The 24,446-nt window shown below is 39.1% G+C and overlaps 1 protein-coding gene across 1 annotated transcript; it reads right to left on the bottom strand.

Annotated features, from left to right (window-relative positions):
* Nucleotides 1-293: 293 nt before the first annotated feature.
* Nucleotides 294-23,044, bottom strand: LOC113431299 (cell adhesion molecule 2-like). Its single transcript, XM_087956945.1, has 5 exons — nucleotides 22,833-23,044; nucleotides 13,291-13,551; nucleotides 3,187-3,480; nucleotides 1,818-2,078; nucleotides 294-1,396 (listed from the first exon to the last, which is right to left on the bottom strand). The coding sequence occupies exons 1-5, from the start codon at nucleotides 23,005-23,007 to the stop codon at nucleotides 1,293-1,295; spliced, it is 1,095 nt and encodes a 364-aa protein (XP_087813071.1). The 5' UTR covers nucleotides 23,008-23,044; the 3' UTR covers nucleotides 294-1,292.
* Nucleotides 23,045-24,446: the final 1,402 nt, after the last annotated feature.

The raw sequence follows: 24,446 nt of genomic DNA, 5'->3' as shown, positions 1-24,446 counted from the left end.
TGCACAGCCTCATAGGCACACCTGCTGCTCACACAGAACCATCACCTTTCCACCTCCCCCACCAGTCCACCACTGATTTAAAAGTATCAAGGAAACTTCCTCCCTGGATAAGTGATTTGTCCTAGATTGGCCTGACCAAACCGCTTTCCTCTTCTCCAGGGGACACACCTCACAAACCTCCCTTTTGTAAAAAGAAGTCGGCATCACCGATACATTTCTGCAATTTGAGTAAGCCTTTTTTTTTTTCAAGCAGAGCCTTCAGTTGCAAAGAACAGTACAGACTTTGACAAGTCTTTTAAAATGAAGTTGTTTTATTGATAGAAGCAAAATAGAAAAAAACAAAACCCTATCCATAAATGGCAGACAATTTAAAAATAGGTAGTCATAATGTCTACTTTCACTTCTCTGGTATTTGCATAAGATTGCATCCAAGGGCTAAGATTACTTCAATGAAAGATGTGAAATTTTGTAAACTTTCCTTATAAATTAACACAGGACATCCTGTATGAGCTGCAGCAGAGCAAAAGCAGAAAGTAGATCTGTTTAGAAAATGTAGACAATCTCAATTTTATAATATATTGACTATAGAAGTCTATATCCAATAGGGAATTAAAATGTGTTATTTGTGTTAATTTTCATACATTATTCAAATTTTGATAACTCTGGGAAAGACTAAAGAATCGTACCTGCAGTCACTGGACCTGCAGTCACATTCTGAGATTTCAGCAGATATCATCCATATAATCATATATACATGATTGTGTGTGTGTGTGTGTGTGTGTGTGTGTGTGTGTGTTTTCTTAAGTTTTCGCAGGTACTTACATGTATGTTATTCAGCTTTGTTCGGGTATTTTCCCACGTCATTATAGTTGTGCTTTTAAAGTTATAGCGACGTTTCGGCAGAATCTCATCTGCCATCATCAGGCTTCTGTACTATATATATAATGATGCTCAGCTCTAAGAACTAGAAACATTTTTCCCTATTTCCAACTCAGGTAATGCACTCAGGTAGCTGAATCTCCTATCTGATACAGGTATCTTGCTTTGGTTTGGCACATGTTGCAGTTCCTATAACAGTCCTCAGCGGCTCAGAGGAACTTTTTCTTGTTTCGGCAGCGGCTGAATGTAGATCAGGCACCATGGAGGAGATTATCCAAATTCTGCCTCTGCTGCTGTGTAGACTTGGGAATGAGAACTAGGATTCCTTCTCATTCTGGCTTCTGCTGTAGCTCAAAAGGGATCCCCTGCAAATTCTGCCTCTTCATCCCAAAGGAATCCTGATCTGTCCTCTCTTAAAGTGGTCGTTTTCGGCAAAAGTAAAAGACTCCACCAATGATAATTAAGCCCAATACTAACATTGTTATCACCGGGGCTATAACCCAGTTGCGAGACTTCCCTGCAATAGAACAGAAGAGATGGCTTGGAACTTGTTATAAAAGAGCTTGCGAACTTGCTGCACATATGTAATTGTGCTTTGCTATTTTGTTGATATTTCTCTAACCAATTCAACCAAAACCCCATTTAATTATTTGACTGAGGAAACCGCAGAGTTGATGAGATTGCTATCTCCAACTTCTGTGGTAATATTTCTCCTGCTCCTCTTCAGAATTTCTCTCTCTCTCTCTCTCTCTCTCTCTCTCTCTCACACACACACACACACACACACGAACACAAACACACACACATGCACACACAAAATTGTCTCCCCCTTCTATAAATTTGTAAGTCAAATGTTTAGTTGAAAATATTAAACATGGATATAAATAAATAAAAGAAGGAAAAATGTGCAAATCTGAAAATAAAAACATTCATCTTACCTTCAAAGACAATGTCAATCTGTGCTGAATTCTTGCCATAAACATTATGTATTAGGCAACGATAAGTCCCATTGTGGAATTCCTTTGCTGACTTAATTGTTACAGTCTTGTTGCTATTTGAGAATTCCACATTAACTTTGGAGGGAAGTTCCCAGGAATATTCTGGATTGGGTTTTCCTTTAGCATTACATGTCACCATAATTTTTGCATCCACTTTATAAGTCCCATGAGTGGCCAATATGCTGACATTATAAGGGCTAGCTGAAAAAAGGAATAAACAAGGTGAGTCCTGCCTACCATTTCATGTAGAGCATTGATTGACAGCCCAGAAATGCAAAAAAGCAAAACCGGTCCATTTCTCTGTCCATTCTTCAGGCACCATTTTCCTATCAGGTATTTTGTGTTATTTTCTGTCAATAAGGATTTGTCATTAAAAATGTGTAGAATGAACACTAGACTGTTTAGTAAAGGGTATATACTATAGATGCAAAGAAGAGGTGAGAACGCTAAACATTTATTTACATTCACTGTGGAATTCCCCATATGCTCACAGTATGCTTCTCTCACAGCATGTCATGAACTGATCATATAATTGCTTTGTTCCATGATCAGTTCATGAAGCACGTTAGGACAGACAGAAACATGAGCTGCTGGAGGAGGCATTTTTATAATGAAAGAAGTAGAGGAAAATGAACACTAGCCAGACTTCAATACTAATAGCATTTCTTCTGCTAAGGATCTTTGGATAGTGAGAATCCCAAGTTCATAAAAAAATAACTGTAAGATGTTACACTCAAAAAACAACTCTAGTATTAGATGACAGGCCAGAAGATCTATGCAGTGTAGCACTACTCTTACCCAGTCATTAGGGAAAGTGATGTGTACTAGAACGTATCCAAAGCAAAACATTTGGGTGTGTTCCTAAGAGCATTGGACAAAAGAACCCCTAGCTTTGACATAAAGTGCAAGCATGGAGCAACTATAAAGCTGGCTTCATGTACTCTGTGCCAAATTATACTAATCAAGTGGAAGAGAAGATTGCCATTCTATGTATACTTAAACAGTTTCTACAGAAACCTATAGTGCTTCTGAAATCTTCACACTCACTTATCTGATCAGCAATGAGACAAAAATTATTTTCCTGCCACAAGGAAATAGTCTTCACCATTTTTTTGTGAGAAAGAAGGGCAAGAAAGGTGGGTTTGATGTGATTGCTTAAATGCTGCTCTCACTATCAAGGACAAGTCCTAGATTTTCAAAAGCTAGAATAAATTGACAGAGAGAAACAAGACATCTAATAACAAATAACTACCCCTAGACTGAAGGGGAAAAAATAGTTAACCTGTCATGAAAAATAAATGCAACTTACCCACAACTTTCAGTGTTTGATTTACATTTTTTCTCAGCACTTGTGAACCCAACAGGAGGATGGCCTCACAGAGGATCTCAGCCCCGTCATCCTGCTCTACATTAGGCACAAAATAGTACTCCACTGATGGTTTTCCATGGCTGCTGTTCAGGATATTACCATCTCTGCTCAGAGAAATGTTGCTGTGAGTTGGGAGGGAGCCCTTCACCTTCAGGCTAGAAATGTTGCACACGATTTTTTCCAAGTGACCACTCAGAACTTCAGAAACTGGATATATAACTGGCGTAGAGAATTCTAGATTTGGAATGACAAAAGTTAACTATGACCAGTAGTTGGAAAGATAAGTTAGCGCTTCAAAGAGCTAGGCAATCTTGGCCTCCTGGAGACAGTAATACTATCAAGAATTATATGTGGTTGTTAGTATTAACATGTCGTTTCCAGACATTGTAAAAGCCTAGTACTGATGATGTTACCTAGTTAGGTAATGAAGCGTCTGCAAAAAACAAACAAGCTCAGAGAGCACCAAGGACCCTTCATTGTAAAAGCCTCCCTAGATTGTCTAATGGAAGAGTTATGGATGAACCCATGATGTGCAAAATCTAAAGTGGAGAAACTTATTCAGCCTCCTAAATTAGCACCAAGCATGATCCTTGGGATTTATCTCATCAAGTCATTGCAATAACCAGTGGACCATGCTGCCAGATCACACCTGTTTTTCCTTGCACTCATCATTGCTCAAAGGACCATATCCTATTCTTCTATAACCCAGGAGGTGGCCACCCAGATCCCTGAAATGTCCTTTTGTATCCCTTCGTTACTGTGTGCTATAAAAGGGATGGCATGTTGGTTTGGTACCAACATTTAAGGGCAAAATATTTTTTTTTAAGTATGGCATTTTTTAATTTTAATTTTCAAATTTAATAAATGGGCATGAAAGAGAAGACAGATACTATAGTACCATATTTAATAGGGATTTCTCCTCCTAACTAATCTCATATTTTCTTGGACCCAGCTCGCTTTCTTCTCTGCGGTCCCTTGGCATGTTGTTATTTAGGGCCAACATGTGTCGACTCATAGAAATAAGGTTAGCCACTTCTCTCATAAGCCACCTCAGCTAATGTGAGCCTTTCCAAGTTATGAACCAGGAAGCAAATTCCACAAGAAGACTAGAACTCAGTTTTATTGAGATTGGCTACATTAACAGAATCTTGCAAGTCTGATTGTTTTCTTCTTTCTCTCCCTCTTCTACCCCAGTGAGTCAGAGAGAAGCCAGCTTGAGTCTCTTTCTAACACTACCTCCCTCCCTGGGACTCAAGGAAACTTCTGCCCTTCTTTATTGTTGTGATCGCTTCTGGATATTTCTCCCAAGGCTATCTCCATGACTCTCTATGGCAGGGGTGTCCAACCTTGGCAACTTTAAGACTTGTGGACTTCAACTCCCAGAATTCCTCAGCCAGCAAAGCTGGCTGAGGAATTCTGGGAGTTGAAGTCCACAAGTCTTAAAGTTGCCAAGGTTGGACACCCCTGCTCTATGGCTACTAGAATATCAGTGTATCATGAATGGCAAAAAGAAAGGTAGCATTTTCCACATCAGAATATCAGTCACATACTCCTCAGTTACATATGACATCTTGAATTTGATGCAAGAAAAAGCAGGCTGTACAGAGGAGATGCTTCGTAGTGTGTAAAACTGAAAAGAAACACTAACAGCTGAACACGAGAATTAAAAATGGAAATGGTGGACATTTTGTAGTAGTTGTACTGTTTGGGGAGTGTTTTTTTTTTTTTTTACTTGTAAGCTGCCCAGAGGATGGGCAGACATGTAAATTTAAATGAACAAATGATCATGAGGAAGACCTGTCTTCCTATTATATCTTGAATAGGTAGGATCATGTGCGTGTGTGTGTGTGTGTGTGTGTGTGTGTGTTTGTGGAGGGGAGGAAGAAAACTAAAAAAAAAATGTTAATTTATTTCTGATGTATCTTGATACTGTGACTGGATCAGTTTCATTTAGTATGAGGAGAATTAAATATTTTCTCCCAAACCATTTAATGGTGACTATGGCAGTTGTACCAAGATTCGATCTGAAGAGTAACATTATTACGAGAAACAAAGCATGCTTGCATGTGGACTCCCTTAGTCTTGGAACAACGGAAACAATCTGGCCATTGTCATGGAGGCCTCAGGTCAGCTGCAAGAGTGGGAAGATGTGTCCCAGATATATGTGGCAATACATCTTTTTGAGCATGGTCCATTTGGAAAGCAGGCAGTATATCATAGGCATCCTCACAATTCGTGACTGTTATGATAGAGGGGGACCTGCTTCTCCACAAAATAGACTCCAGCTAACACCCACTGTAAAACCACCTCTTTACTAAAAGTGAAAGTGGAAAGTTGCTTCCTCATATCTGTTCTTCACCCAGCATGCTCTCAGTCACCCCAGATTATTATTATTATTATTTATATTTGTGGGGCAAGACAGATGGATCCACTTCTATCCACTGCACTACAGTGCAGCCTTCCTCAATTTTAAATCACTAATATTACCACCAGGACTTATATGGAACCCATACATGCTTCTTCTTGGAAATAAGGATACTGCCAGAAGCTGCTGCTTTCCTCTGGAGTTTCCAGTTTCCTGTTTCCTTACGCAATAGGGAAGACAATTCAATATAGACAAGTTTGTTGCCATGGGTGTGGTGATCCTATGAACTGGATGATGGACTTCATCAGGATTAATAGCTTATTCCCAGTTGTGGGAAGAGGAAGTGGAAATGGTAGGGTTGTGATTATTTGTCTGTAACTGATTAATTTTTGGCTTGTTGCCTAGAGGTACACATATAAGTTAGATGTAGAATAAAGTATAGGTTGGTACAATTGATTTCCATCAGGGACTTTTTTCCTGGTATTAATTGCATGGATGGGAAATGGCATTGTCTAAGATCTAATATCCCTGTTTTGGAACAATATGTTCTGCTGGTATCTGAGTTAGAAAACTAAAGTAGCAAATTCATTTCAGATTATGATTCAAATTCCAAATATACACATGTGTATTGTTATGGTTATACTTTGATAAGAAACAACCTCACAAGAGAGGTAAAATGTATGCTTCTATGGTTCACACTATCTTGGTTTGAATTCATCTTTTCTGAATAGCCTACATAACCATCCTAAAAAGATTAAACTAATGATTCTTGTTTCATTTCCAAGATATATAAATGCTTACTGAATACAATCTTGAAGTGGGGCAAGCAAAATGCTGAGCATGTATGATAATCAAATCCTGCATTCAGGTCACATAACATACCATGCCAAAAAGAAAAAAGGAAGGAAGAGCTAAGAAAAATTAATTTTATGCCTATTGGAGGGAGAGAAAAATCATATATTATATATGTATACCAATAAACCTACTTTAATACTACAACAAAAGTAGAAAATTAAATTGCTGTATAATCAAGCAGAAAGGTCTTAAAGCCATGTTTTGATGGTTGGCCTGGGGCCCTGATAGGGGCACTCTAGGTTAGAGCCAGGGGTGGGATTCTACCAGTTCGCACCTACAACCAGTTGTTAACATTCTCAGCAGTTCGGAGAACCGGTTGTTAGAAGAAATTACTGGCTTAATCCTGTAAGGAAGGCAGGAAGGAAACATTCTGGTGTTGCTTACAGAAACTGCCTCTCTGTTAACCCTTATTACATTCTTGGCAGGACTGGACTTCCTGTCTCAGGAACTTCTCTGGAGTTTTTTTCCCCTTCCTTTGCTGGTACTTTGCTTGTGTGGAGGGACCATTCAAAGTTACAATGGCACTGAAAAAAGTGACTTATAACCATTTTTCACACTTAGATTGTTGCAGCATCCCCACAGTCATGAGAGGCCAGGCGAGGAGATGTGTGCCTTGATGTGAGTGATATTGAGTTGGCCACGCCCAGCCAATAAGATGACCACCAAGCTACTCCCACCAACTAAGCCAAGCCAACAGAACCGGTTGTTAAAAAATTTGAATCCCACCCTGATTAGAGCTAGCAGAATTAGATTAGACTAACAGAAAAGATGGCACCACTGTATCAATCTTTTCTTTTAATATTTTAATTTTAATTGAAAGCTGCCCAGAGTCACTTTGTAGAGTGAGATGGATGGCATATTTAATTTAATAAACAAATTATAATATATTGTTTCCTCATCTTTTGACTTTTTTTGTTTCATGACATCTTTTTTTTTAATAAACTTTATTAATTTTACAATTAAAACAGACAAACAGCACACACATAAATGTGAAAAAGAAAAAAGAACAAAAAAAGAAGAAAGGAAAAGTAGAAAAAACTATCAGAAAACAGGCCTCGAACCTTATTCTCAACCTTATCTTAAACCCTCTATACAATTGATCCTTGCAAATATATATATATATATATATATTTGGAAAATACAACAAAGCTGAATGCCATACACGAAAACTTAAGAAAACATATATATATATATATATATATATATATATATATATATATATATATATATATATATATATATATACAGTAGATTTTCATGGGTACAGGTATGTAGGTCTAGGTGTGTTTGGGTCTTCCCATGTAAGATTAAGAGTATCTTGGCAACGTTTTGGTGAGGTCCCACTCACCATCCTCAGGCTGGTGCTTTCGGCTTCATGCCAGTGCAAGCAGTGTGTGATCAGAGCTGCCGTCTCTCTATAAATACTGGTGGTGGGGGCTGGTGTGCTGGGCTGGTTGGCTGCGCTGCTGCCTCTTGATTGGTTGATGGAGTTGATGTTGGTATAATGGGCTGTGTGATGGCCTTGTGAGTTTTGTTGTGGAGATATCCTGGATCTTGTGCTGTAATCTCCTGGGTCGTTTGTTTTGTAGTGATCTTTTTTCCATTAGCCTCTCGTGTTTTAATGGCTTGGGTAATGGGTTGTGTAATGGGCTTGCAAGTTTTTTTTTGTGGTATCCTGGGGCCTGCGTTGTAATTTCCTGCGTCGTTTGTGTTTTGATCTCTTTTCCATTAGCCTCCTCTGTAGTAACGGCTTGGGTAATGGGTTGTGTGATGACCTTGTGAGATTTATTGCTGTGGTATCCTTGGTCTTGTGCTGTGATATCCTGGATCATTTGCTGTGTTGCAACTTCTTGAGTTCTTGTGGTGTAATTTCCTGAGTTTTCTGATGTGATATCCTGAGCGGGTGGCTGTGAAGTAGCATTCTGGGTTTTAGTCTGGCTTCGAGTTTGGGGTCTGGGTCTGTGTTTTTGGCATGTGTCAGCTTGTTTGGTTTTGGGGTCGGGGGGTGCGAAAGCTGGCGAAGTAGCCGTGGTCTGTTTTCTGGATGGTGGTTGTCCTTCGTTTATAGGATGGGCTTGGGCCTGGGTCTGATGAGGGGGATTGTGTTGTTTTGGGTTTGGTGTTGGTTTTCATGGCTGGGACTTGTTTGTTGGTGAGGGCTAGCTTCCAGATGTCTGGTAGGCAGGAGGTATCGTCCCGTCTATTCATATTATGTGGGTGTTTCTCTATTTTGATGGCTTCCCTGATTATTCTCTTGCTGGAGTGTTCAGTGTTGGATATTAATTTGGTTCCTTCGAAATTAATTTCATGTCCTGTGGCTTTAAGGTGCTGGAAGAGGGAGGAAGTATTTTCTTCTCTTCTGACTGCGTTTTTGTGTTCTGCGATGTGTGCATTTATTCTCCTGTTGGTTTGTCCAATGTATGTGGCTGGGCAATTGTTGCATGGTATTTCATAAACTCCTTGGTTTTCTAGCTGGATCTTGTCTTTGGGGTTTCTTAGGATGTTGGCTATTTTTTGGTCGGTGCCGAAGGCTGTCCTGAAATTGTGTTTGTGAGGAATTTTGCTGATTTTGTCTGTGGTGCCTTTGATATAGGGGAGGAGTGCAATACCGTTGTCTTGTTCTGTGTCTTGGTTTTTTTGGGAGTATCTCTTTTCGGATTAGATTGGTGATAGTGTTTCTTTGGAATCCGTTGGAAATTAATACGATAGTGAGGGTGTGTAGTTCTGTTCTCAGGTGGTCTTTGAGAACAGAACTACACACCCTCACTAACATATTAATTTCCAACGGATTCCAAAAACAAAATTCTCCACAATTTTCCAAAATATGTACTATCGTACACTTCACTTTTTTTGAGATCTGTTTATTGAAGATCCCTAATAGAAAGAGCTCTGGTTTAAATTTGACCTGTTCTATTATCATTTCCTCCAACCATTTTCTAATTTTCTGCCAATATTTTTGTGCCTCTCTTCAAGACCACCACATATGGAAGAAAGTTTCCTCCTTTTTTTACATTTCCAGCAATTCGGACTCATGTTGGGGTGCATTTTCGCTAATCTTGTGGGGGAAAGGTGCCATCTGTAAAACATCTGATAGGCATTTTCCTTATAGGCTGCCAATTTTGTGATTTTATTATTTCTACTCCAGACCTTCTCCCATTCTGTTAAAGTGATACTATGTCCTATGTTCCTACTCCAGGCTATCATATTCCCTTTGACAATTTCTTCCTCTAATTCTGCCTCTAGTAAGTAATTATAAAATTTTGTTATATTTTTTTTTGTCTGGGCCTAATAGAATTTTGTCTAGTTGCTGAAATTTATTATTGATTCCAATTTCTTTCTTATCCTGTTTGTATCTACTCTGTACTTGAAGATATGCCCATCTATCGATTTGTACTCCCTGGTCTTGAAGATCTTGCCACAATATCAAATTTCCTCGCGCATCCAATAAGTCCTTGTATTTAATCATCTTAGTAATATCCAAATTGTTTGGGTGGATCATCGCTTCCATTGTCGAAATCCAGATTGGTATCTTTAAATAATGTTTTCTCCTTATTTTCTTCCAGTTAGTCAATAACACATCTCTAATTAAGTGTCTGTGAAAGTATTTCTGGGTGGTTTTCCCGATATCCCATAAAAAAGCATTCCACCCCCTCTGTAGGTCGTGGCCTTCTAAAACTAATATTCTCTTGCTTGTTAAGTTCACCTATTCCTTCAACCATACTAAGGAGGCTGCACTATAGTACAACTCCCAATTTGGAAGGGCCATCCCTCCCCTGCTCTTCATATCTTGCATTGCCTTTAAATTTATCCTTGTTTTTTTCCTTTGCCAAATGAATGTTGCGATTATTTTATTAAGTTCTTCAAAATACTTTTTGTGTACTTTAATTGGTATCATCTGAAATATTTAAATAAATTTTGGAAGAATAGACATTTTAATCGTTGCAATCCTGCCTAATAGTGAAAGTTGCAGTTTACCCCATGTTTCTAAATCCTTCTTTACTTGTTGCAATAGTTTGTCATAATTATTTTCCTTTAGTGTTTTGCAATGTGCTGTCAGCCATATTCCTAAGTATTTAACTTTCTTTATCACTTGAAATCCCATGACCTTTTTGAATTCTAACTTCTGTTTTCCTGTTAGATTTTTAGTCATTAATTTCATTTTCTTTCTATTAATTTTTAATCCTGCAACTACTCCAAATTGTTCTAACTCGTTCATTAGTTTTTGTCCTCTTTCAATTGGCTCTTCAATAAAAAAAAACATATCATCTGCAAACGCTTGCAGCTTATATTCTTCTTTCTTGACCTTTAATCCTTTTATGTCTGGGTTCTGTCTAATATATGTTAGTAATGTTTCCAATGCTAATATGAAGAGCAGGGGTGAGAGTGGGCAATCCTGTCTGCCCCCTTTCTCTATTTTTATTGGGCGGGTATATTCCCCATTTATCGTAATGTTTGCCTGTTGTGTGTCGTAGATAGTGGTTATAATATTTTCAAATTTGGTGCCTAAATTCATGTTATAAATTCTTTGGATTAAAAATTGCCAATTCAAGTTATCGAAGGCCTTCTGTGCATCTAAAAACATAAAGGCTATTTGTTTCTCGGGGTGGGCTTCATAAAATTCCAGAACATCTAATACTATTCTTAAATTATTCCTGATTTGTCTGTTCGGGAGAAATCCATTTTGGTCTTGGTGTATCAGGTCATTCAGAATTCTTTTTAATCTGTTTGCAATAATGGAAGCAAAAATTTTATAGTCCGTATTTAACAATAAAATTGGCCTCTAGTTTTGTATATATGGGGAGTCCAAGTCTTCCTTCGGGATCAGCGAAATCAATGCCCCCCCCCTCCATGAGTCCGGCATTCTGGCTGCCAATAGGACATTGTTAAAAACTTCCACCATAAGGGGTCCTATTAGTTCTCCTATTGCCTTATATAGTTCCCCTGGGATCCCATCTGGTCCTGGAGATTTACTATTTTTCTGATTCTCTATCGCTGTTTTCAATTCAGACCAAGTAATATCTTTGTTTAATAATTCTTTCATCTCTTCCCCAAGTACTTTATCCTTCATTTTATCTAGAGAGTTTCTTATCCTATCCTCATTGACCTCCTCCTTTTTTTTTTATAAATCTTCAAAATACTCACGGGCAATTTCTTTTTTCTGTTCTATCCCGTTGTGTATCTCCATTTCCATCTATTAATTGGTAAATCAATCTTTTTTCTTCCCCTTTTTTAAGTCTATAGGACAACCGTCTCCCTGGCTTATTGGCGTGCTCAAAATAAGTTTGTCTAGTTTTTATTCATGACATCTTAGCAGCTACTTGGTACAGGGATGTGAGAGCACATCTGGGGAGCATGAAGCTGTTACATGAAGTCCTGTGGAAATAGGAAGCTCGAGAAATTCAAAACAATTCTGCCTTGATTGAGTTAGGAGTATGTTGAAATAGAGAGAGAGAGAGGTTTTGGTATATTTTCAGTTTCTGTTGGAATTTTCCTAATTGCATAACAATACTTTTGAAAACTAGCATCCCCTGACCTTGTCTACCTTGAAGGCTGATTGTCTTCCCTATAAAGGTCATTCTCCATGTTCTCAACAGACTTTCAAAATTTCCAATGTGTCCACCAGCCCAAAAGAGATTCAAGATCTTAACGCTAGGCCTTAGAAAATAATGATCAGAAATTCTTGAAATTGTCATCCCAAAGTATCTGAAGGTCACTCGATGGGAACTGCATGGCCTTTGTAGTGTCAGTTTACACCTAGAACAGAAGTACAATGGATCACCAGAAAGGGAGAAGCCAGTGTTGGGAGAAATATCCATCTGGTTCAGTTCCAAGCTGAACAAAGACACTGGCAGCATGGAGCAGAGGTGGGCAACTATGGCCCCTTTATGACTTGTGGACTTCAACTCCCAAAATTCCTGAGCTAGCATGGCTTGCTCAGGAATTCTGGGAGTTGAAGTCCATAATTCATACAAGGGCCATAGTTGTCCACCCCTGGCATGGAGGCTGATTGGAAAGATGGTTTAATGATGAAGCAGAACCACATGGTGGTTCTAGTGCAGCTGACCACATGGCGTTGACAGTGGGGGATATTTATAACTTCTCTTGGGCTTTGAACTTCGGCCTCCTGTTCCTGTTGCAAGAATATTTATTCTATTGGCTGTTGTCAGACTTCCATGGGGCCATGTAGGGGTCATGTTTGCCTGAGTTAAGTTTGGTTGACGTGATGCAATGTCTTAGGAGATTGTGCAATGTAGTGAGCTCTGCTGCTAGATTGTAGTGGGTTAAACCTATTATGTCCTGAATGGTCATGTCTTAATCCCATCATCCTGCAGCTGAAGGTCTTTAGTTTTGTAGATAGGCTGGCCCAGTCCTTCTCAGTGGCCACCAAATATCTGCTGGGAGCAGGGAGCTGGGGCTCTGAGTTTCTGTTCCCCTTAAGATTCTTATTTCTCTTTTAGGGAAAATATTTTATCCTGCCTTTTTAAATATTTCTCAAAATAGTTCAATGTTCTAGGAGCGGGGTGGGTGCTAACTTTCCACACCAGGTTGGACTCTGCAAACCTCCCATATCAAATCCTTTTGAGGGCTGGAAAAGGCTCTAAAGCTGATCATGAACCAGTCTCAATTATTTGCCTTGCAATGGCTCTTTTCTGAGCTCCACTGACAACATTAGACATGCCACTATTTTATAGTTGGTGGGAGGAAAATAAGCACAGTGCTTCTACAGATTTTTTTCTAGAAACCAAATATGACCCAAGCCTTATGATACCTTTTAGGTCTGACTACTGGAATATTTATGGTAAACAGAATGTGTAAATACTTACCGTAAACATAAATTGCTTCCTTGGTGTAGGTTTGATTAAAGTCTCCATAATTAACTAAACATGACAGTGGAAGTGTCCATTCAGTCACGCTGGCTATATACAGATTAATCCAACCATGTCCCTTCTTGAGCACAAACGGAAGAGCCACTTCCCATCTCAGTTCAGTATAGTCGCTACATGAAACTGTGCATGTCAAATTCAAAGAAGCCCCAAACATCACAGCATTTACTTTGGGATGGATACTGACTTCACATGAGCGCACTAGGAAAAAAAAAAAGAACAGGATGCAGAGAAAAGGTTACAAAAAGGTCTGCAGTTCCAAAAGTATGTGAAGCATAGTTCTGATTCTGAAAAGATACTTCAATGAAAATTAAACAAGCATTGTGCCCTACTTACCAATGATTTGTTCAGGAGGGAGGAGGAGGAGGAGGAGGAGGAGGAGGAGGAGGAGGAGGAGGAGGAGGAGGAGGAGGAGGAGGAGGAGGAGAAGAAGAAGAAGAAGAAGAAGAGAAGAAGAAGAAGAAGAAGAAGAAGAAGAAGAAGAAGAAGAAGAAGAAGAAGAAGAAGAAGAAGAAGGAGGAGGAGGAGGAGGAGAAGAGGAGGAAGGAAGAAGAAGAAGAAGAAAGAAGAAGAAGAAGAAGAAGAAGAAGAAGAAGAAGAAGAAGAAGAAGAAGAAGAAGAAGAAAGAAGAAGAAGAAGAAGAAGAAGAAGAAGAAGAAGAAGAAGAAGAAGAAGAAGAAGAAGAAGAAGAAGAAGAAGAAGAAGAAGAAGAAGAAGAAGAAGAAGAAGAAGAAGAAGAAGAAGAATCTGGGTTGAAGGTCCCTTCTCCTCTGTTCTTTTCCACATTTCAAGCAGCTGCATCAGCTTGTTTTTTTCAATTTTCTTTCAGTGGAAAAAGCTTGGATGCCTTGCTCTTTCATTTCCTGTGCTCTAGGTAGGACTATAGATGAGCGACATTTGTACAGAGAAGACACTTTCAGCTGACTTGGTAAATTGGAGGGGAAATGTTATAGGCTTGAAATACTTCCAAGACATCCGAAAAAATACAATCCAAATACAAAGCAGCTATTTTGCATGCAAAACAACTGTGCCAAATGGAGAAAAATTCAGATCTTTCATGTGAATATTGAAACACAGTTCAGACAACAGCGAAATATTACAAAGCTTAAATTTGGAGTTTCTACTGACAAAAAAGATGATCACTGGTGGAGTTTGTCAGAGTACTCACAGATATAGATCTATATTTCCTGGAAAGTCATTTAGTTGAGATTGCAATCATAATTCCACAAGAGCTGAAAGTTGCTTTTGTCATTTCATATCTATTTTACATCCACAGACATTGTTGATATTACATGGCTGTAACACTGATATTTTCATTTATAAGGACATTTTAGATCACTGAATTTGGATAAACCTATACTGCATTTTCCAGCATCAAAACCAAGAAAATTTGCTATAAAGTATAAAATTGCTGCTTTTGCATCTTTACTTGATTTATGATATGCTATAATTTAGAGAATTCAACATCCTTCCAAAGTCTAGTATGGATTTCAGTATGAGTGTCTATCAGCCTTGTGAGATAGTCCAGATAGAAACACACCCAAAACTAGCTCTAGCTTTATTGTAAGGTTACATTAACAGAAACTTGCAAATCTGAAAATGCATCTCTCCTGTTCATCTATACAGTTCAAGAAACTAGAGAGGGCTTTTTTTCTGAGATATTTGCCATATCCCTTTTCCTTCTGCGACTTTAGCTGCCTCTTATCTGACTGTTGCCTAGTCTGCAGCTCTTCCTCCTGTCTCCCAAAGTCATTCCCACAGACCATTACTACACCCCAGGCTGTAGCCTTTCTTACAATGCCACGTTACCTCTCCTACCACCCAGCCACTCTCTATGTTGCCACTAACATTTTGTGCAACAATGCTAATCAGATGTTTGCCTGGCTATTGTTTTTGTGTTACTGTATTAGCTAGAAATTGGTTTTCTATTTCTGTTTCTGAGTCCTCCCCAGAATAATTGGGAAGCCAACATAGACTAGAAAAGAAGATGCTCTTCCATCCACCTCATCTCCCTTAAAAGAGAGGCAGAGGCAGGGTTAGCAATTTTGAGGCCAAATGAATAAGCGCAGGCGGAGGAAAAATAGTAGAGGCTGAAGAATGCAGAAGAGCCATCCTACAGGTAGTAAAGATCTGTTACCCATCCAAAATATTTTGCTGCTTACTAAGATCTGTTCAAGCCAATATGTCTCCTGAAGGAATGGACATTTGGGCACCCTCCATCCTTTCTATATATAAAAATCAATTGGATTGCAAGTTGAATTCAATATAGATACTAAAACAACATTGTCCATAGCACCTAGAGCCAAAGGGCAATCCTCCAATTGAGTAGCAATGGGAAGGCTGCCATCACTGTAGCTTCCTCCTCAGTTTCTACTGTTGGAGGGCTAAGGGGTACCTTGCAGGCCCCAACCTCCACCTCTTTACCTTCGCTTATCCATTAACCAAAGTCACCACCCTCCTCTGATTAATAGCATCACTATGTTCTAGTCATGCGATTATAAATAATCAGAGAGTAACCACTGAGTTACTAGTTATTACTTTCCTTCCAAAGGAAAGTAAGTCTGAAACAGTTCTGTGCAGAGAAGTGCCTGATTGAAAAGCACAGAGTGCTGGTCTTTCATTCCCCTCCTGGCCAGTTATATGGAACCATTGGTTTTTCATTTTATCCATGGTGAACTACAGCCCCATTAAAAGCAGAAGTGATCGGTGATGGTCTGCTTGCCAACATTTATTGCACAGAGTGGAATAGGCCAAGAAAAAAAGGAAGCAACTTGCCTGAACAAGTCCAAGGGCAAGATTCCAAGAAAAAGAAGTAGTTTCCCATCAGTTCCCAGCCTGTTCAGTCAACTCCATAAAAAGCCCCTTTACTGTGACATTGGTCGCATTCCTGCTTTCCGCTTGTTAGTAACATGCCAAGAAATAATGCACACTTTAAAATCACACATCACTTTCCCTTGGAATAGAACTGTCTTCCTGCCATTGTTGTACTGAACCAGACCCACTGAAAAATGACAAACAAAATTCTGCAGTGGAATCCTTGGCTAAGTTGGCTTCCTTGCATGACTCTGTTCTGAGAGTGCACCATGGCTGCTGGCCATCTACATGTTTTGCCAAGTGTAAACATTTGTCTAGTTGGCACACAGTTGGCACACAGAGATACTTTTTACCACCTTATAGGCTAAATCAGAGTTTTTCAACTTTAGCAACTTTAAAAGGTTTGAACTTCAACTCTGGGGAATCCTGGAGTTGAGATACACGTCTCTAAAAGTTGCCAAAAGTTGAGAAACACTGGGCTAGATATTTACTCCTGGAAGTTTAGCACAATATATAATATATAAATAATATATAAATATATAAATAAATAGAGGCTTGGTGGCGCAGTGGTTAGAGTGCAGTACTGCAAACTACTTCTGCTGCAGCCAGATACCTGCAGTTTGGCAGATCAAATCTCACCAGGCTCAAGGTTGACTCAGCCTTCATTCAAGATCATTTAGTATGATCCATTGAATACATTAATAAACCAAAGAATAAGTGCCAAATTTGAAATAACAGAAGAGGGACGGGGGCACAAGATCCTAGAATTTTGTAAGGGGTAATAGTGAGGTCTGGATTTGATAAGGAGAAAATGAACACACTTAATGATAAGTTTTAAGAGCAGATAAACTTTTTAAGAGAGCAAAAGAGAGAGAAAAGGCATCCCTCAGTCATGAGCTCATTGTTTCAAAATCAAGAATGAACTTGTCCTATATTGTGAGGATCCAGCTAAAGGACAGAGTTTCATTCCAGTGTGGCAGACATCCTCAGATTCCCTCTTCCAGATACACTTTGCACTTTCTAAATTCTCAGCCTATTCCAGTCTCCATCCATCCTTTAGTCAGCCGGAAATTATATCAACCTGACGTATGCTGTCTCGCTTTCCAGCCATTATCACCCACCCAGTAATGGGTGACAAAGACTAATAATGTGTAGACATTTTAAGGCAGAACATGGTGTGAGAATTAGGAGGGGAAGTGCTACTGGTGCTTATTGGTCTCGCCCATGGACTGCGTGAACAAAAGGAAAGGAACATCATGATGTTAGGGTTGAAAAAAGTGCTGTCTTGGCTTTTGTGTACTATGAGTAGGCAGAATTAAAGAAAGGTCACTTGGTTGCATCCTTGCTTGAGAGCTTTTATTCCCTCTGAAAAAGGATGGATGTATCAGAATTGGCAAACAATTTGAGCAATATGGGGGAAGGAAAAAGAAAACCCTGTTTAATATTCTTCAGCATTTCTGTCTTCCATTAAAGGCAAATAAGCTGAAACATGGACCCAGATAGTAGCAAAGATTTCTAAAGGGATCTAGGCAAACCAAAATGAGACCAATTCAGCAGTGCCTGGTAATTCACAGGGTTATTTGTTGTGAGGAAAATAGAAGGAGGAAGAAGCATTAGGTACATTCACCACCTTGAGTTGTATATTAAAATAATAAAGAGGGGACACAAATAAAATATGAAAAAATAAATAAGAATGGTCTACTTTCAAGAGTACTCCTACACAAGAATGGTGCCAGTTCGAAGGCAGCTTTATTTTATTTGGGATCATCAGCACTGATCTGAATGGTACGAACAATACCACTAACACAAACAAAAACTGCAAGCTTATGCATAGACTGTTTCTACATGTAAGGTTCTATATTTAGGTGAGAAAAACCAAATACACAGGTATAGTATAGATACTATAGATGATACCTGGCTCAATAGCAATAACTGCGACAGGGATCTAGAAGTCCTAGTGGACAATCATTTAAACATGATCCAGCAGTGTGCTGCAGCTGCCAAAAAAATCCCAAGGTTGACCTTGGTTACATTAACAGAGGGATAGAATCAAGATCACAAGAAGTGTTCATACCACTTTATAAAGCCTTAGTAAGGCCACATGTAGAATATTGCATCCAGTTTTGGTTGCCATGATGCAAAAAAGATGTTGAGCCTCTAGAGAGTGTGCAGAGAAGAGCAACAAAGAGGATTGGGGGACTGGAGGCTAAAACATATAAAGAACGGCTGCTGGGATGGGTTTGTCTAATGTAATGAAAAGAAGGAATAGGGTGATAGCAATCTTCCCATATTGGAGGGATTGCCACAAAGAAGGGGAAGTCCACCTATTCTTCAAAGCACCTGAAGGCAGGACAAGAAGCCATAGATGAAAATTAATCAAAGAATGAAGAACCTAGAAGTTAGGAGAAATTACTTGACAGTTAGAACAATTAATCAGTGGAACAACTTGCCTCCAGAAGTTGTGAACGCCCCAACTCTAGAAGTTTTTAAGAAGAGATTGGACAACAATTTGTCTGAAATGGTGTAGGCAGGGGTGGGATTCTACCAGTTCGCACCTATTCGCTAGAACTGGTTGTTAACATTCTAAGCAGTTCAGAAACCAGTAGTTAGAAGAAATTACTGGCCTAATCCTGTAAGGAAGGCAGGAAGGAAACATTCTGGTGTTGCTTACAGAAACTGCCTCTCCGTTAACCTTTATTAAATTCTTGGCAGGACTAGACTTCCTGTTTCAGGAACGTCTCTGGAGTTTTTTTCCCCTCCTTTGCTGATACTTTGCTTGTGTGGAGTGACCATTGAAAAAGGTGACTTATGACCATTTTTCACACTTACGACTGTTGCAGCATCCCCACAGTCATGAGGCCAGGCGATGACATGCATACCTCGATGTGAGTGATATTGAGTTGGCCACGCCCAGCCAGTAACATGACCACCAAGCCACACCCACCAACTAAGCCATGCCCACAGAACCAGTTGTTAAAAAATTTGAATCCCACCCCTGGGTGTAGGGTCTCCTGCCTGAGTAGAGGATTGGACTAGAAGATCTCCAAGATCCCCTCCAACTCTGTTATTTTGTTATTCTGTTTCTTCATCTGCAGGTGCTCCTTCCACTCCTTAGCTAGCTAGCAGGCTTTAGGTCTTCTGAGGAGGAAGGGGCCTTGCCCTTTTAATTTCTCCCATATAAACTGCTGGATTGGATTGAATTTAGTTTTATTCTATACTATTGTGCTATACTTTAATAATGTTCAGCTGATTGGTTTTTAATGTTCTGTGAACGTGGAATAATAATATAACCTTCATTAATAACACCTAAACCAGAGTCTTGTTTTATGAATATACTGAATATTAAGTTTATTGAAAAAGAGATCCTGAATCAAACCAACCTTGAATCAGGCTAATTGCAAACTAGAAAGGATTATTTGACATGATCTTTTCAAGCAGATCACTTGAAATGGACATGAAGGTCTTGTAGAGCCCATGGTTTAAATCTACTTCATTTACTTTTATCTATGCCTCTAAGTTCTATCTATGTGGTTATTAAGAGTTGACAATGACTTGATGGCAGATAATCGATTAATTTTATGTATTTATTCATTAATTAAATTCCTATAGCTGCTCACCTCACTGAAGGCAGCTCTGGATGGAGCAGAATAGATTAAAACAGCAAACATAAAAAGGGCAAACACAAATATAGAAAGTAATAAATATCAAAACATACAAAAAGGCCAATTTGGAATCATATAATGAAATAAATTAATGTTTTGCTTTGGGAATTAATCAAAATAGTGTCAGTTTTAATTGGTATGACCTTGGACGTAACCAGTGGACAATGAGAATTCAAAAATAGCAGCAGCCCAATGACATTTGAGCACCGAAAGTACAAGGGATTTGGAGCCTCAAGCTGCAGGATGCTCCTTATCCCCTTATTTACTTATTTTTGAGTATTTAGAATGTTTGTACTAAATATCCTTATGTGGCATTGTGAATTCAGTATATTTTTTCTCCTGATTTGGATTAATATGCCTTTTTTAGGATTTATGAATTATGCATTATTTTCTTATTTACTATATATTAAATCTCAATTGTTTTAGTCAATTATAGTTAAAGCCCTCTGTGGATTGACTCCAGGTTACTCTCAGATGCCATCTGCCCAGGCTATGTGATCAAGTAGGGATAATTTGGTGGCCAATTGCAATTGTTTGCTTGGCTGTTGCTACTGAGTTGCTTTTCTTCTATTCTCTCTGTATTGAGATGCAAATATTTTATTTTTGCCCTGCAGACCATCTGGAATCTTAGAGTCTGGGCAGTATATAAATCCTTGTCAGTAAATAAATAAGAAAAAAAGATTTACAGGAATGCATCCTGTCTTTAACTCAGGTGCACAAAGTACTGTACATAATCTATTTTTCCTTTTTTTTTCTAACAACACCTTTGGGAACAGAAACATCCTAAAGATGTACATTCAACATCATGGAAAAGTAGCAGAGCCTGTACTGCAATGGAGTCATAACTACTTTTGTCATTCACCCTTCCTCGATCGCTGCTTGTGATGTAGGCTTTGATGAGAGAACTTGACTGTTTGGACATTATCTGATAAGCTTCCATGGCTAAGGGTGGACTTGAACCAACTTATGTATCCCCAGCCCGAGGCAATATTGAGTGAACAATAATGATTATTTTTTCCTTGTTCTCAGCAATGCAAGAATGATAGGCTTCAAAACAATCGCAGATGTCTTCAAATTGTCACAAGGAAGTGGAAAAGATGGCTATTTAGTTGCTGTTGCAAATATATGACCGTATCTGCAAGGTACCATTGCTTGCCCTTGACATAGACATGAAAGGTTTGAATTTCATGAAGTATGATCAAGTGAGTTTTTACTAACAGGACACAATCCATTAGGAGGCAATATTTCCTGGCATTACTGTATCCCCTTTTAAACAATTGGAAACTGTACTTTCTTTCAGTAAGTCTTACATTAAGTAACGCAGTCCACTTTTGTTTTCAGAAGTTGCTGAGAAATAATGCTGTTTGGCTTTTCTTACTGCCTCCACTTGCACCTAAAGGCCCATGAACATGCTCTGGTGTGTCTTCCTGAGGTTGGTTTCAGATCATGTCCTACCCAAACCCGAGCCAACCTTATGGTGCCCTCAGCTGTTAGTATTCTTGGGCATTGTCCTCCAGGGTCTTAGGCAGTAGGTGAATCCAATTCTTTCAAATCAGGTTTTCCCTTTATCTGCCAGATCTGTGAGGCAATCCTAGCTTAAAGACATATATTGGCCTAAATAGCAGGTGACCAATGATGGCAGGAGCAATGCACTAATTATAGCCTGAGAGGAGATTCTCCTGCTGCAACTTCATGGTACAATTCTCAGCTATAGTCTATCTATCAGCTGATAGATAGTACAAGCTAGCTATGTCATCAGTCAGAAAGTAGATTTTTCTCAGGACTGCAGAAGCCATCCTCTTGATCCTTTTAAACTGTGACTTGGATTACTTCATATGGGTTTAAGACTCTTTTAGAAGAGTTCTAAGCTCATGTTTTAAAATAGGCTACATTAATAGATGACAAATGCATGGGAGGGTTGCAAGGTACACCACAAATCCTATAGCATCACACCAGCTCTCCCATGTGCCTGTCAGCTGTTAACATATAAAGTGTGGAAAGAGGAAGACTGGACTATGTCTCCCCCATGATCCTGTCAGCAATTAGTAGCTAACAGCATGGGGATACATGTCCTTCCAAATGCATTTCATAATCCCCGTTGTTGAGAAGAGTGATGTATATTTTCCTGCTGGGTGGTAAAAATCTTTCTTTAAAGTCCCCTGCACACAGTATGTGATAATACCCATACCCATACGATACCATCCTTCCTGTGGAAAGGTAAGAATCAACAACAAAAACACCACATTTTTTATGTTTTGTAGTTTTCTGCTGGCTAATGGACTGATAATGGATGGCATTTCAGCTGCACTAGGAGAGGAGTCAGAACTTAAGGGGAAATGTTGTGATAGACTAGGAAGCCTTGAGTTTTGTTCAATCCATTTCATTTCAATCCATTTCATACACACACATATTGTGCATGCCCACCAAATCCTTATTGACTGAGCTTGAAAAATTTCATCAGAGGACAGCATCAGAATCACATATATTAGCCATTAAGTTCCCTGTTAAAACCTGATTTAATGTTCTTATTTCCTGCAATCTAAGGATAACACTCGTTTTTTTAAAAAATGTCTCAAAGTGTAGCCTATTTTGATGTGTGAACCTACTACACATTTTGCAAATATTATATTATACTTCCCTACATCTCTCGTATTTTTCTATATTAATTAAGGCTCCCATGAGATTTCTCTAACAGAAATTTCCCCTTCCATAGAAAATGTTATAAAATGTTAAATATGCTATTGTTAAAAAAACTACATTATCTCAGGTAAACCAAAGATTCCCACCCCCCTTTTTGTTATATATTGTAGTATATTGCCATCACTTTAAGATAACTGCATGCAACTTATCATTGGAGGAAATTCTTTATATATAAAACATTCAGACAAATTAGAATACTCTACTTGATGTGCTTTTGCTCTTTCATTAGTCAGCTTCTAAATTCCACCAGCGACACCAAATATAAATTCAGTTGGGGGGGCGGGGGTTGGGATATTTAGTACTTACTAGGAGTCACCCAAAAGACGAGAAGGACAGCCATGATCTGAAGCAGAACAGTTGTCATTTTAACCAGCTTGAGGGACCAAAAATTGAAGCACAAAAGACCGCTCACTTTGTCAGATGAACAGAGAGTCAAACTTGATAAATGGAATAAAAGCAGTACTACAAAACAGCATGTCATTTCAGGAAATATGTGTTTCCTTTACTCCGCCCTCTCACGTGCTTATTTCCGCAAAAAAAACTTTTTTACAAAGAATCTACAGAAGACAATAGCATTTACAACTCTTAAATAACAGAAAATGAAGGGATCTGGACTTAAATGTCACTACCAGGCACCATTCAGCATTAAAAATTGCATCAAGAGAATTCTGTTAGGTGTCGGTTGCACCTGAGGAAGTTGTTTAAACTATTGCCTTAAGCAATATTATAATTTCCTTTGGCTGATGGCTTCCTGAATCCTTTAAAACAATAAGAAATCAATTTTATTCAGTTTACGGAGGAAGCTTTTAAGCCTTTGAATCATTGCACATCACGTAAGACTTTTCTACTGCTTAACTCATTTGTAAGAACTGTTACAATGGATGGAATTGTCTATTTTGGGACATTTAATGCTGATCGATGGCAGAGTAACACTGAAATCTTTAAGAGAGGCATCCCGTGTAAAATAGTCATTCTGGAAAGTGATAACAAGGAGAGCGCAATACTGTATTTACAGGATTTTAAAGGTGGAATAACTGTTGTGGTTAGCCGGCAGCAGATGCATATGGTGGAGGAGAGTGAGGACTCAGATGAGGGGCCAGGACCATTAGGGAGTGGACTGCTGCCTTCAGAGATTGTGGGGGCTGGCAGCAGTGATGAGGAGGTTCCTGAGGAGCCTGTGCTGAGGATTGCTCATAGGAGAGAACAGTTACAGCAGCACAGGCAACTTGGGAGTAAGGCTGCAAGGTAATGGCCCCTCCTCCAAGAGGATAAAAGCCAGCTTTGAAAAAGCGTTCTTTGCAGAAGGCAAAGACACGCTAAAACTCAGTCTCGTGGACATTATAGTTAGTATTTGAAAACTCTTGTAAACTATTTCTTATCTGTGGGTTTTTGGCAGCCTTGAAAAACTACTTGGCAAGGCTCTTTCTTGTCGGAGCTAATTAGCTGGAAGCAGCCTTTTATCTATGAAGAGCCTTTTATCTATGAAGAAACAGAATTCGTAGATGAAACCTTAAAAAGTGGGGGCTGCTGCCTTTGCCTGGTGTTGGCTCTCTTGGAACCAAGTTGGGTCAGAACAATAACAGGCATGTATTAATTCTCAACCCTGAGATGAATCAGGCTGAGAGAGGGAGGGAGAGGCCTAAAGTCAGCCAGCTGGTTTTTGTGCCTAAGGTAGCACTATAACTCATGGTCTCCCAGTTTTCAGCCATCAAACAAGGGTCCTCAGTCTCTTTATGGGCTGGTGGACAATTTGAGAACAATTTTGCAATATGCAACTTCCCCACCCCCTCCTTTCAACAAATGGCCACCATACCTAAGCAGATAGCAGAATAACAGATTTGAAAGGGATCTTGGAGGTCTGCCAGTCCAATCTTCTGCTCAAGCAGGAAACTCTGTACTACTTCAGATAAATGGCTTTCC

The sequence above is a fragment of the Notechis scutatus genome, chromosome 2 (assembly GCF_049901735.1).
Source record: "Notechis scutatus isolate UNSWTSFEM ecotype Mainland chromosome 2, rNotScu1.2, whole genome shotgun sequence".
Taxonomy (NCBI): Eukaryota; Metazoa; Chordata; class Lepidosauria; order Squamata; family Elapidae; genus Notechis; species Notechis scutatus.
This window is presented reverse-complemented; position numbering and strand designations above follow the sequence as displayed.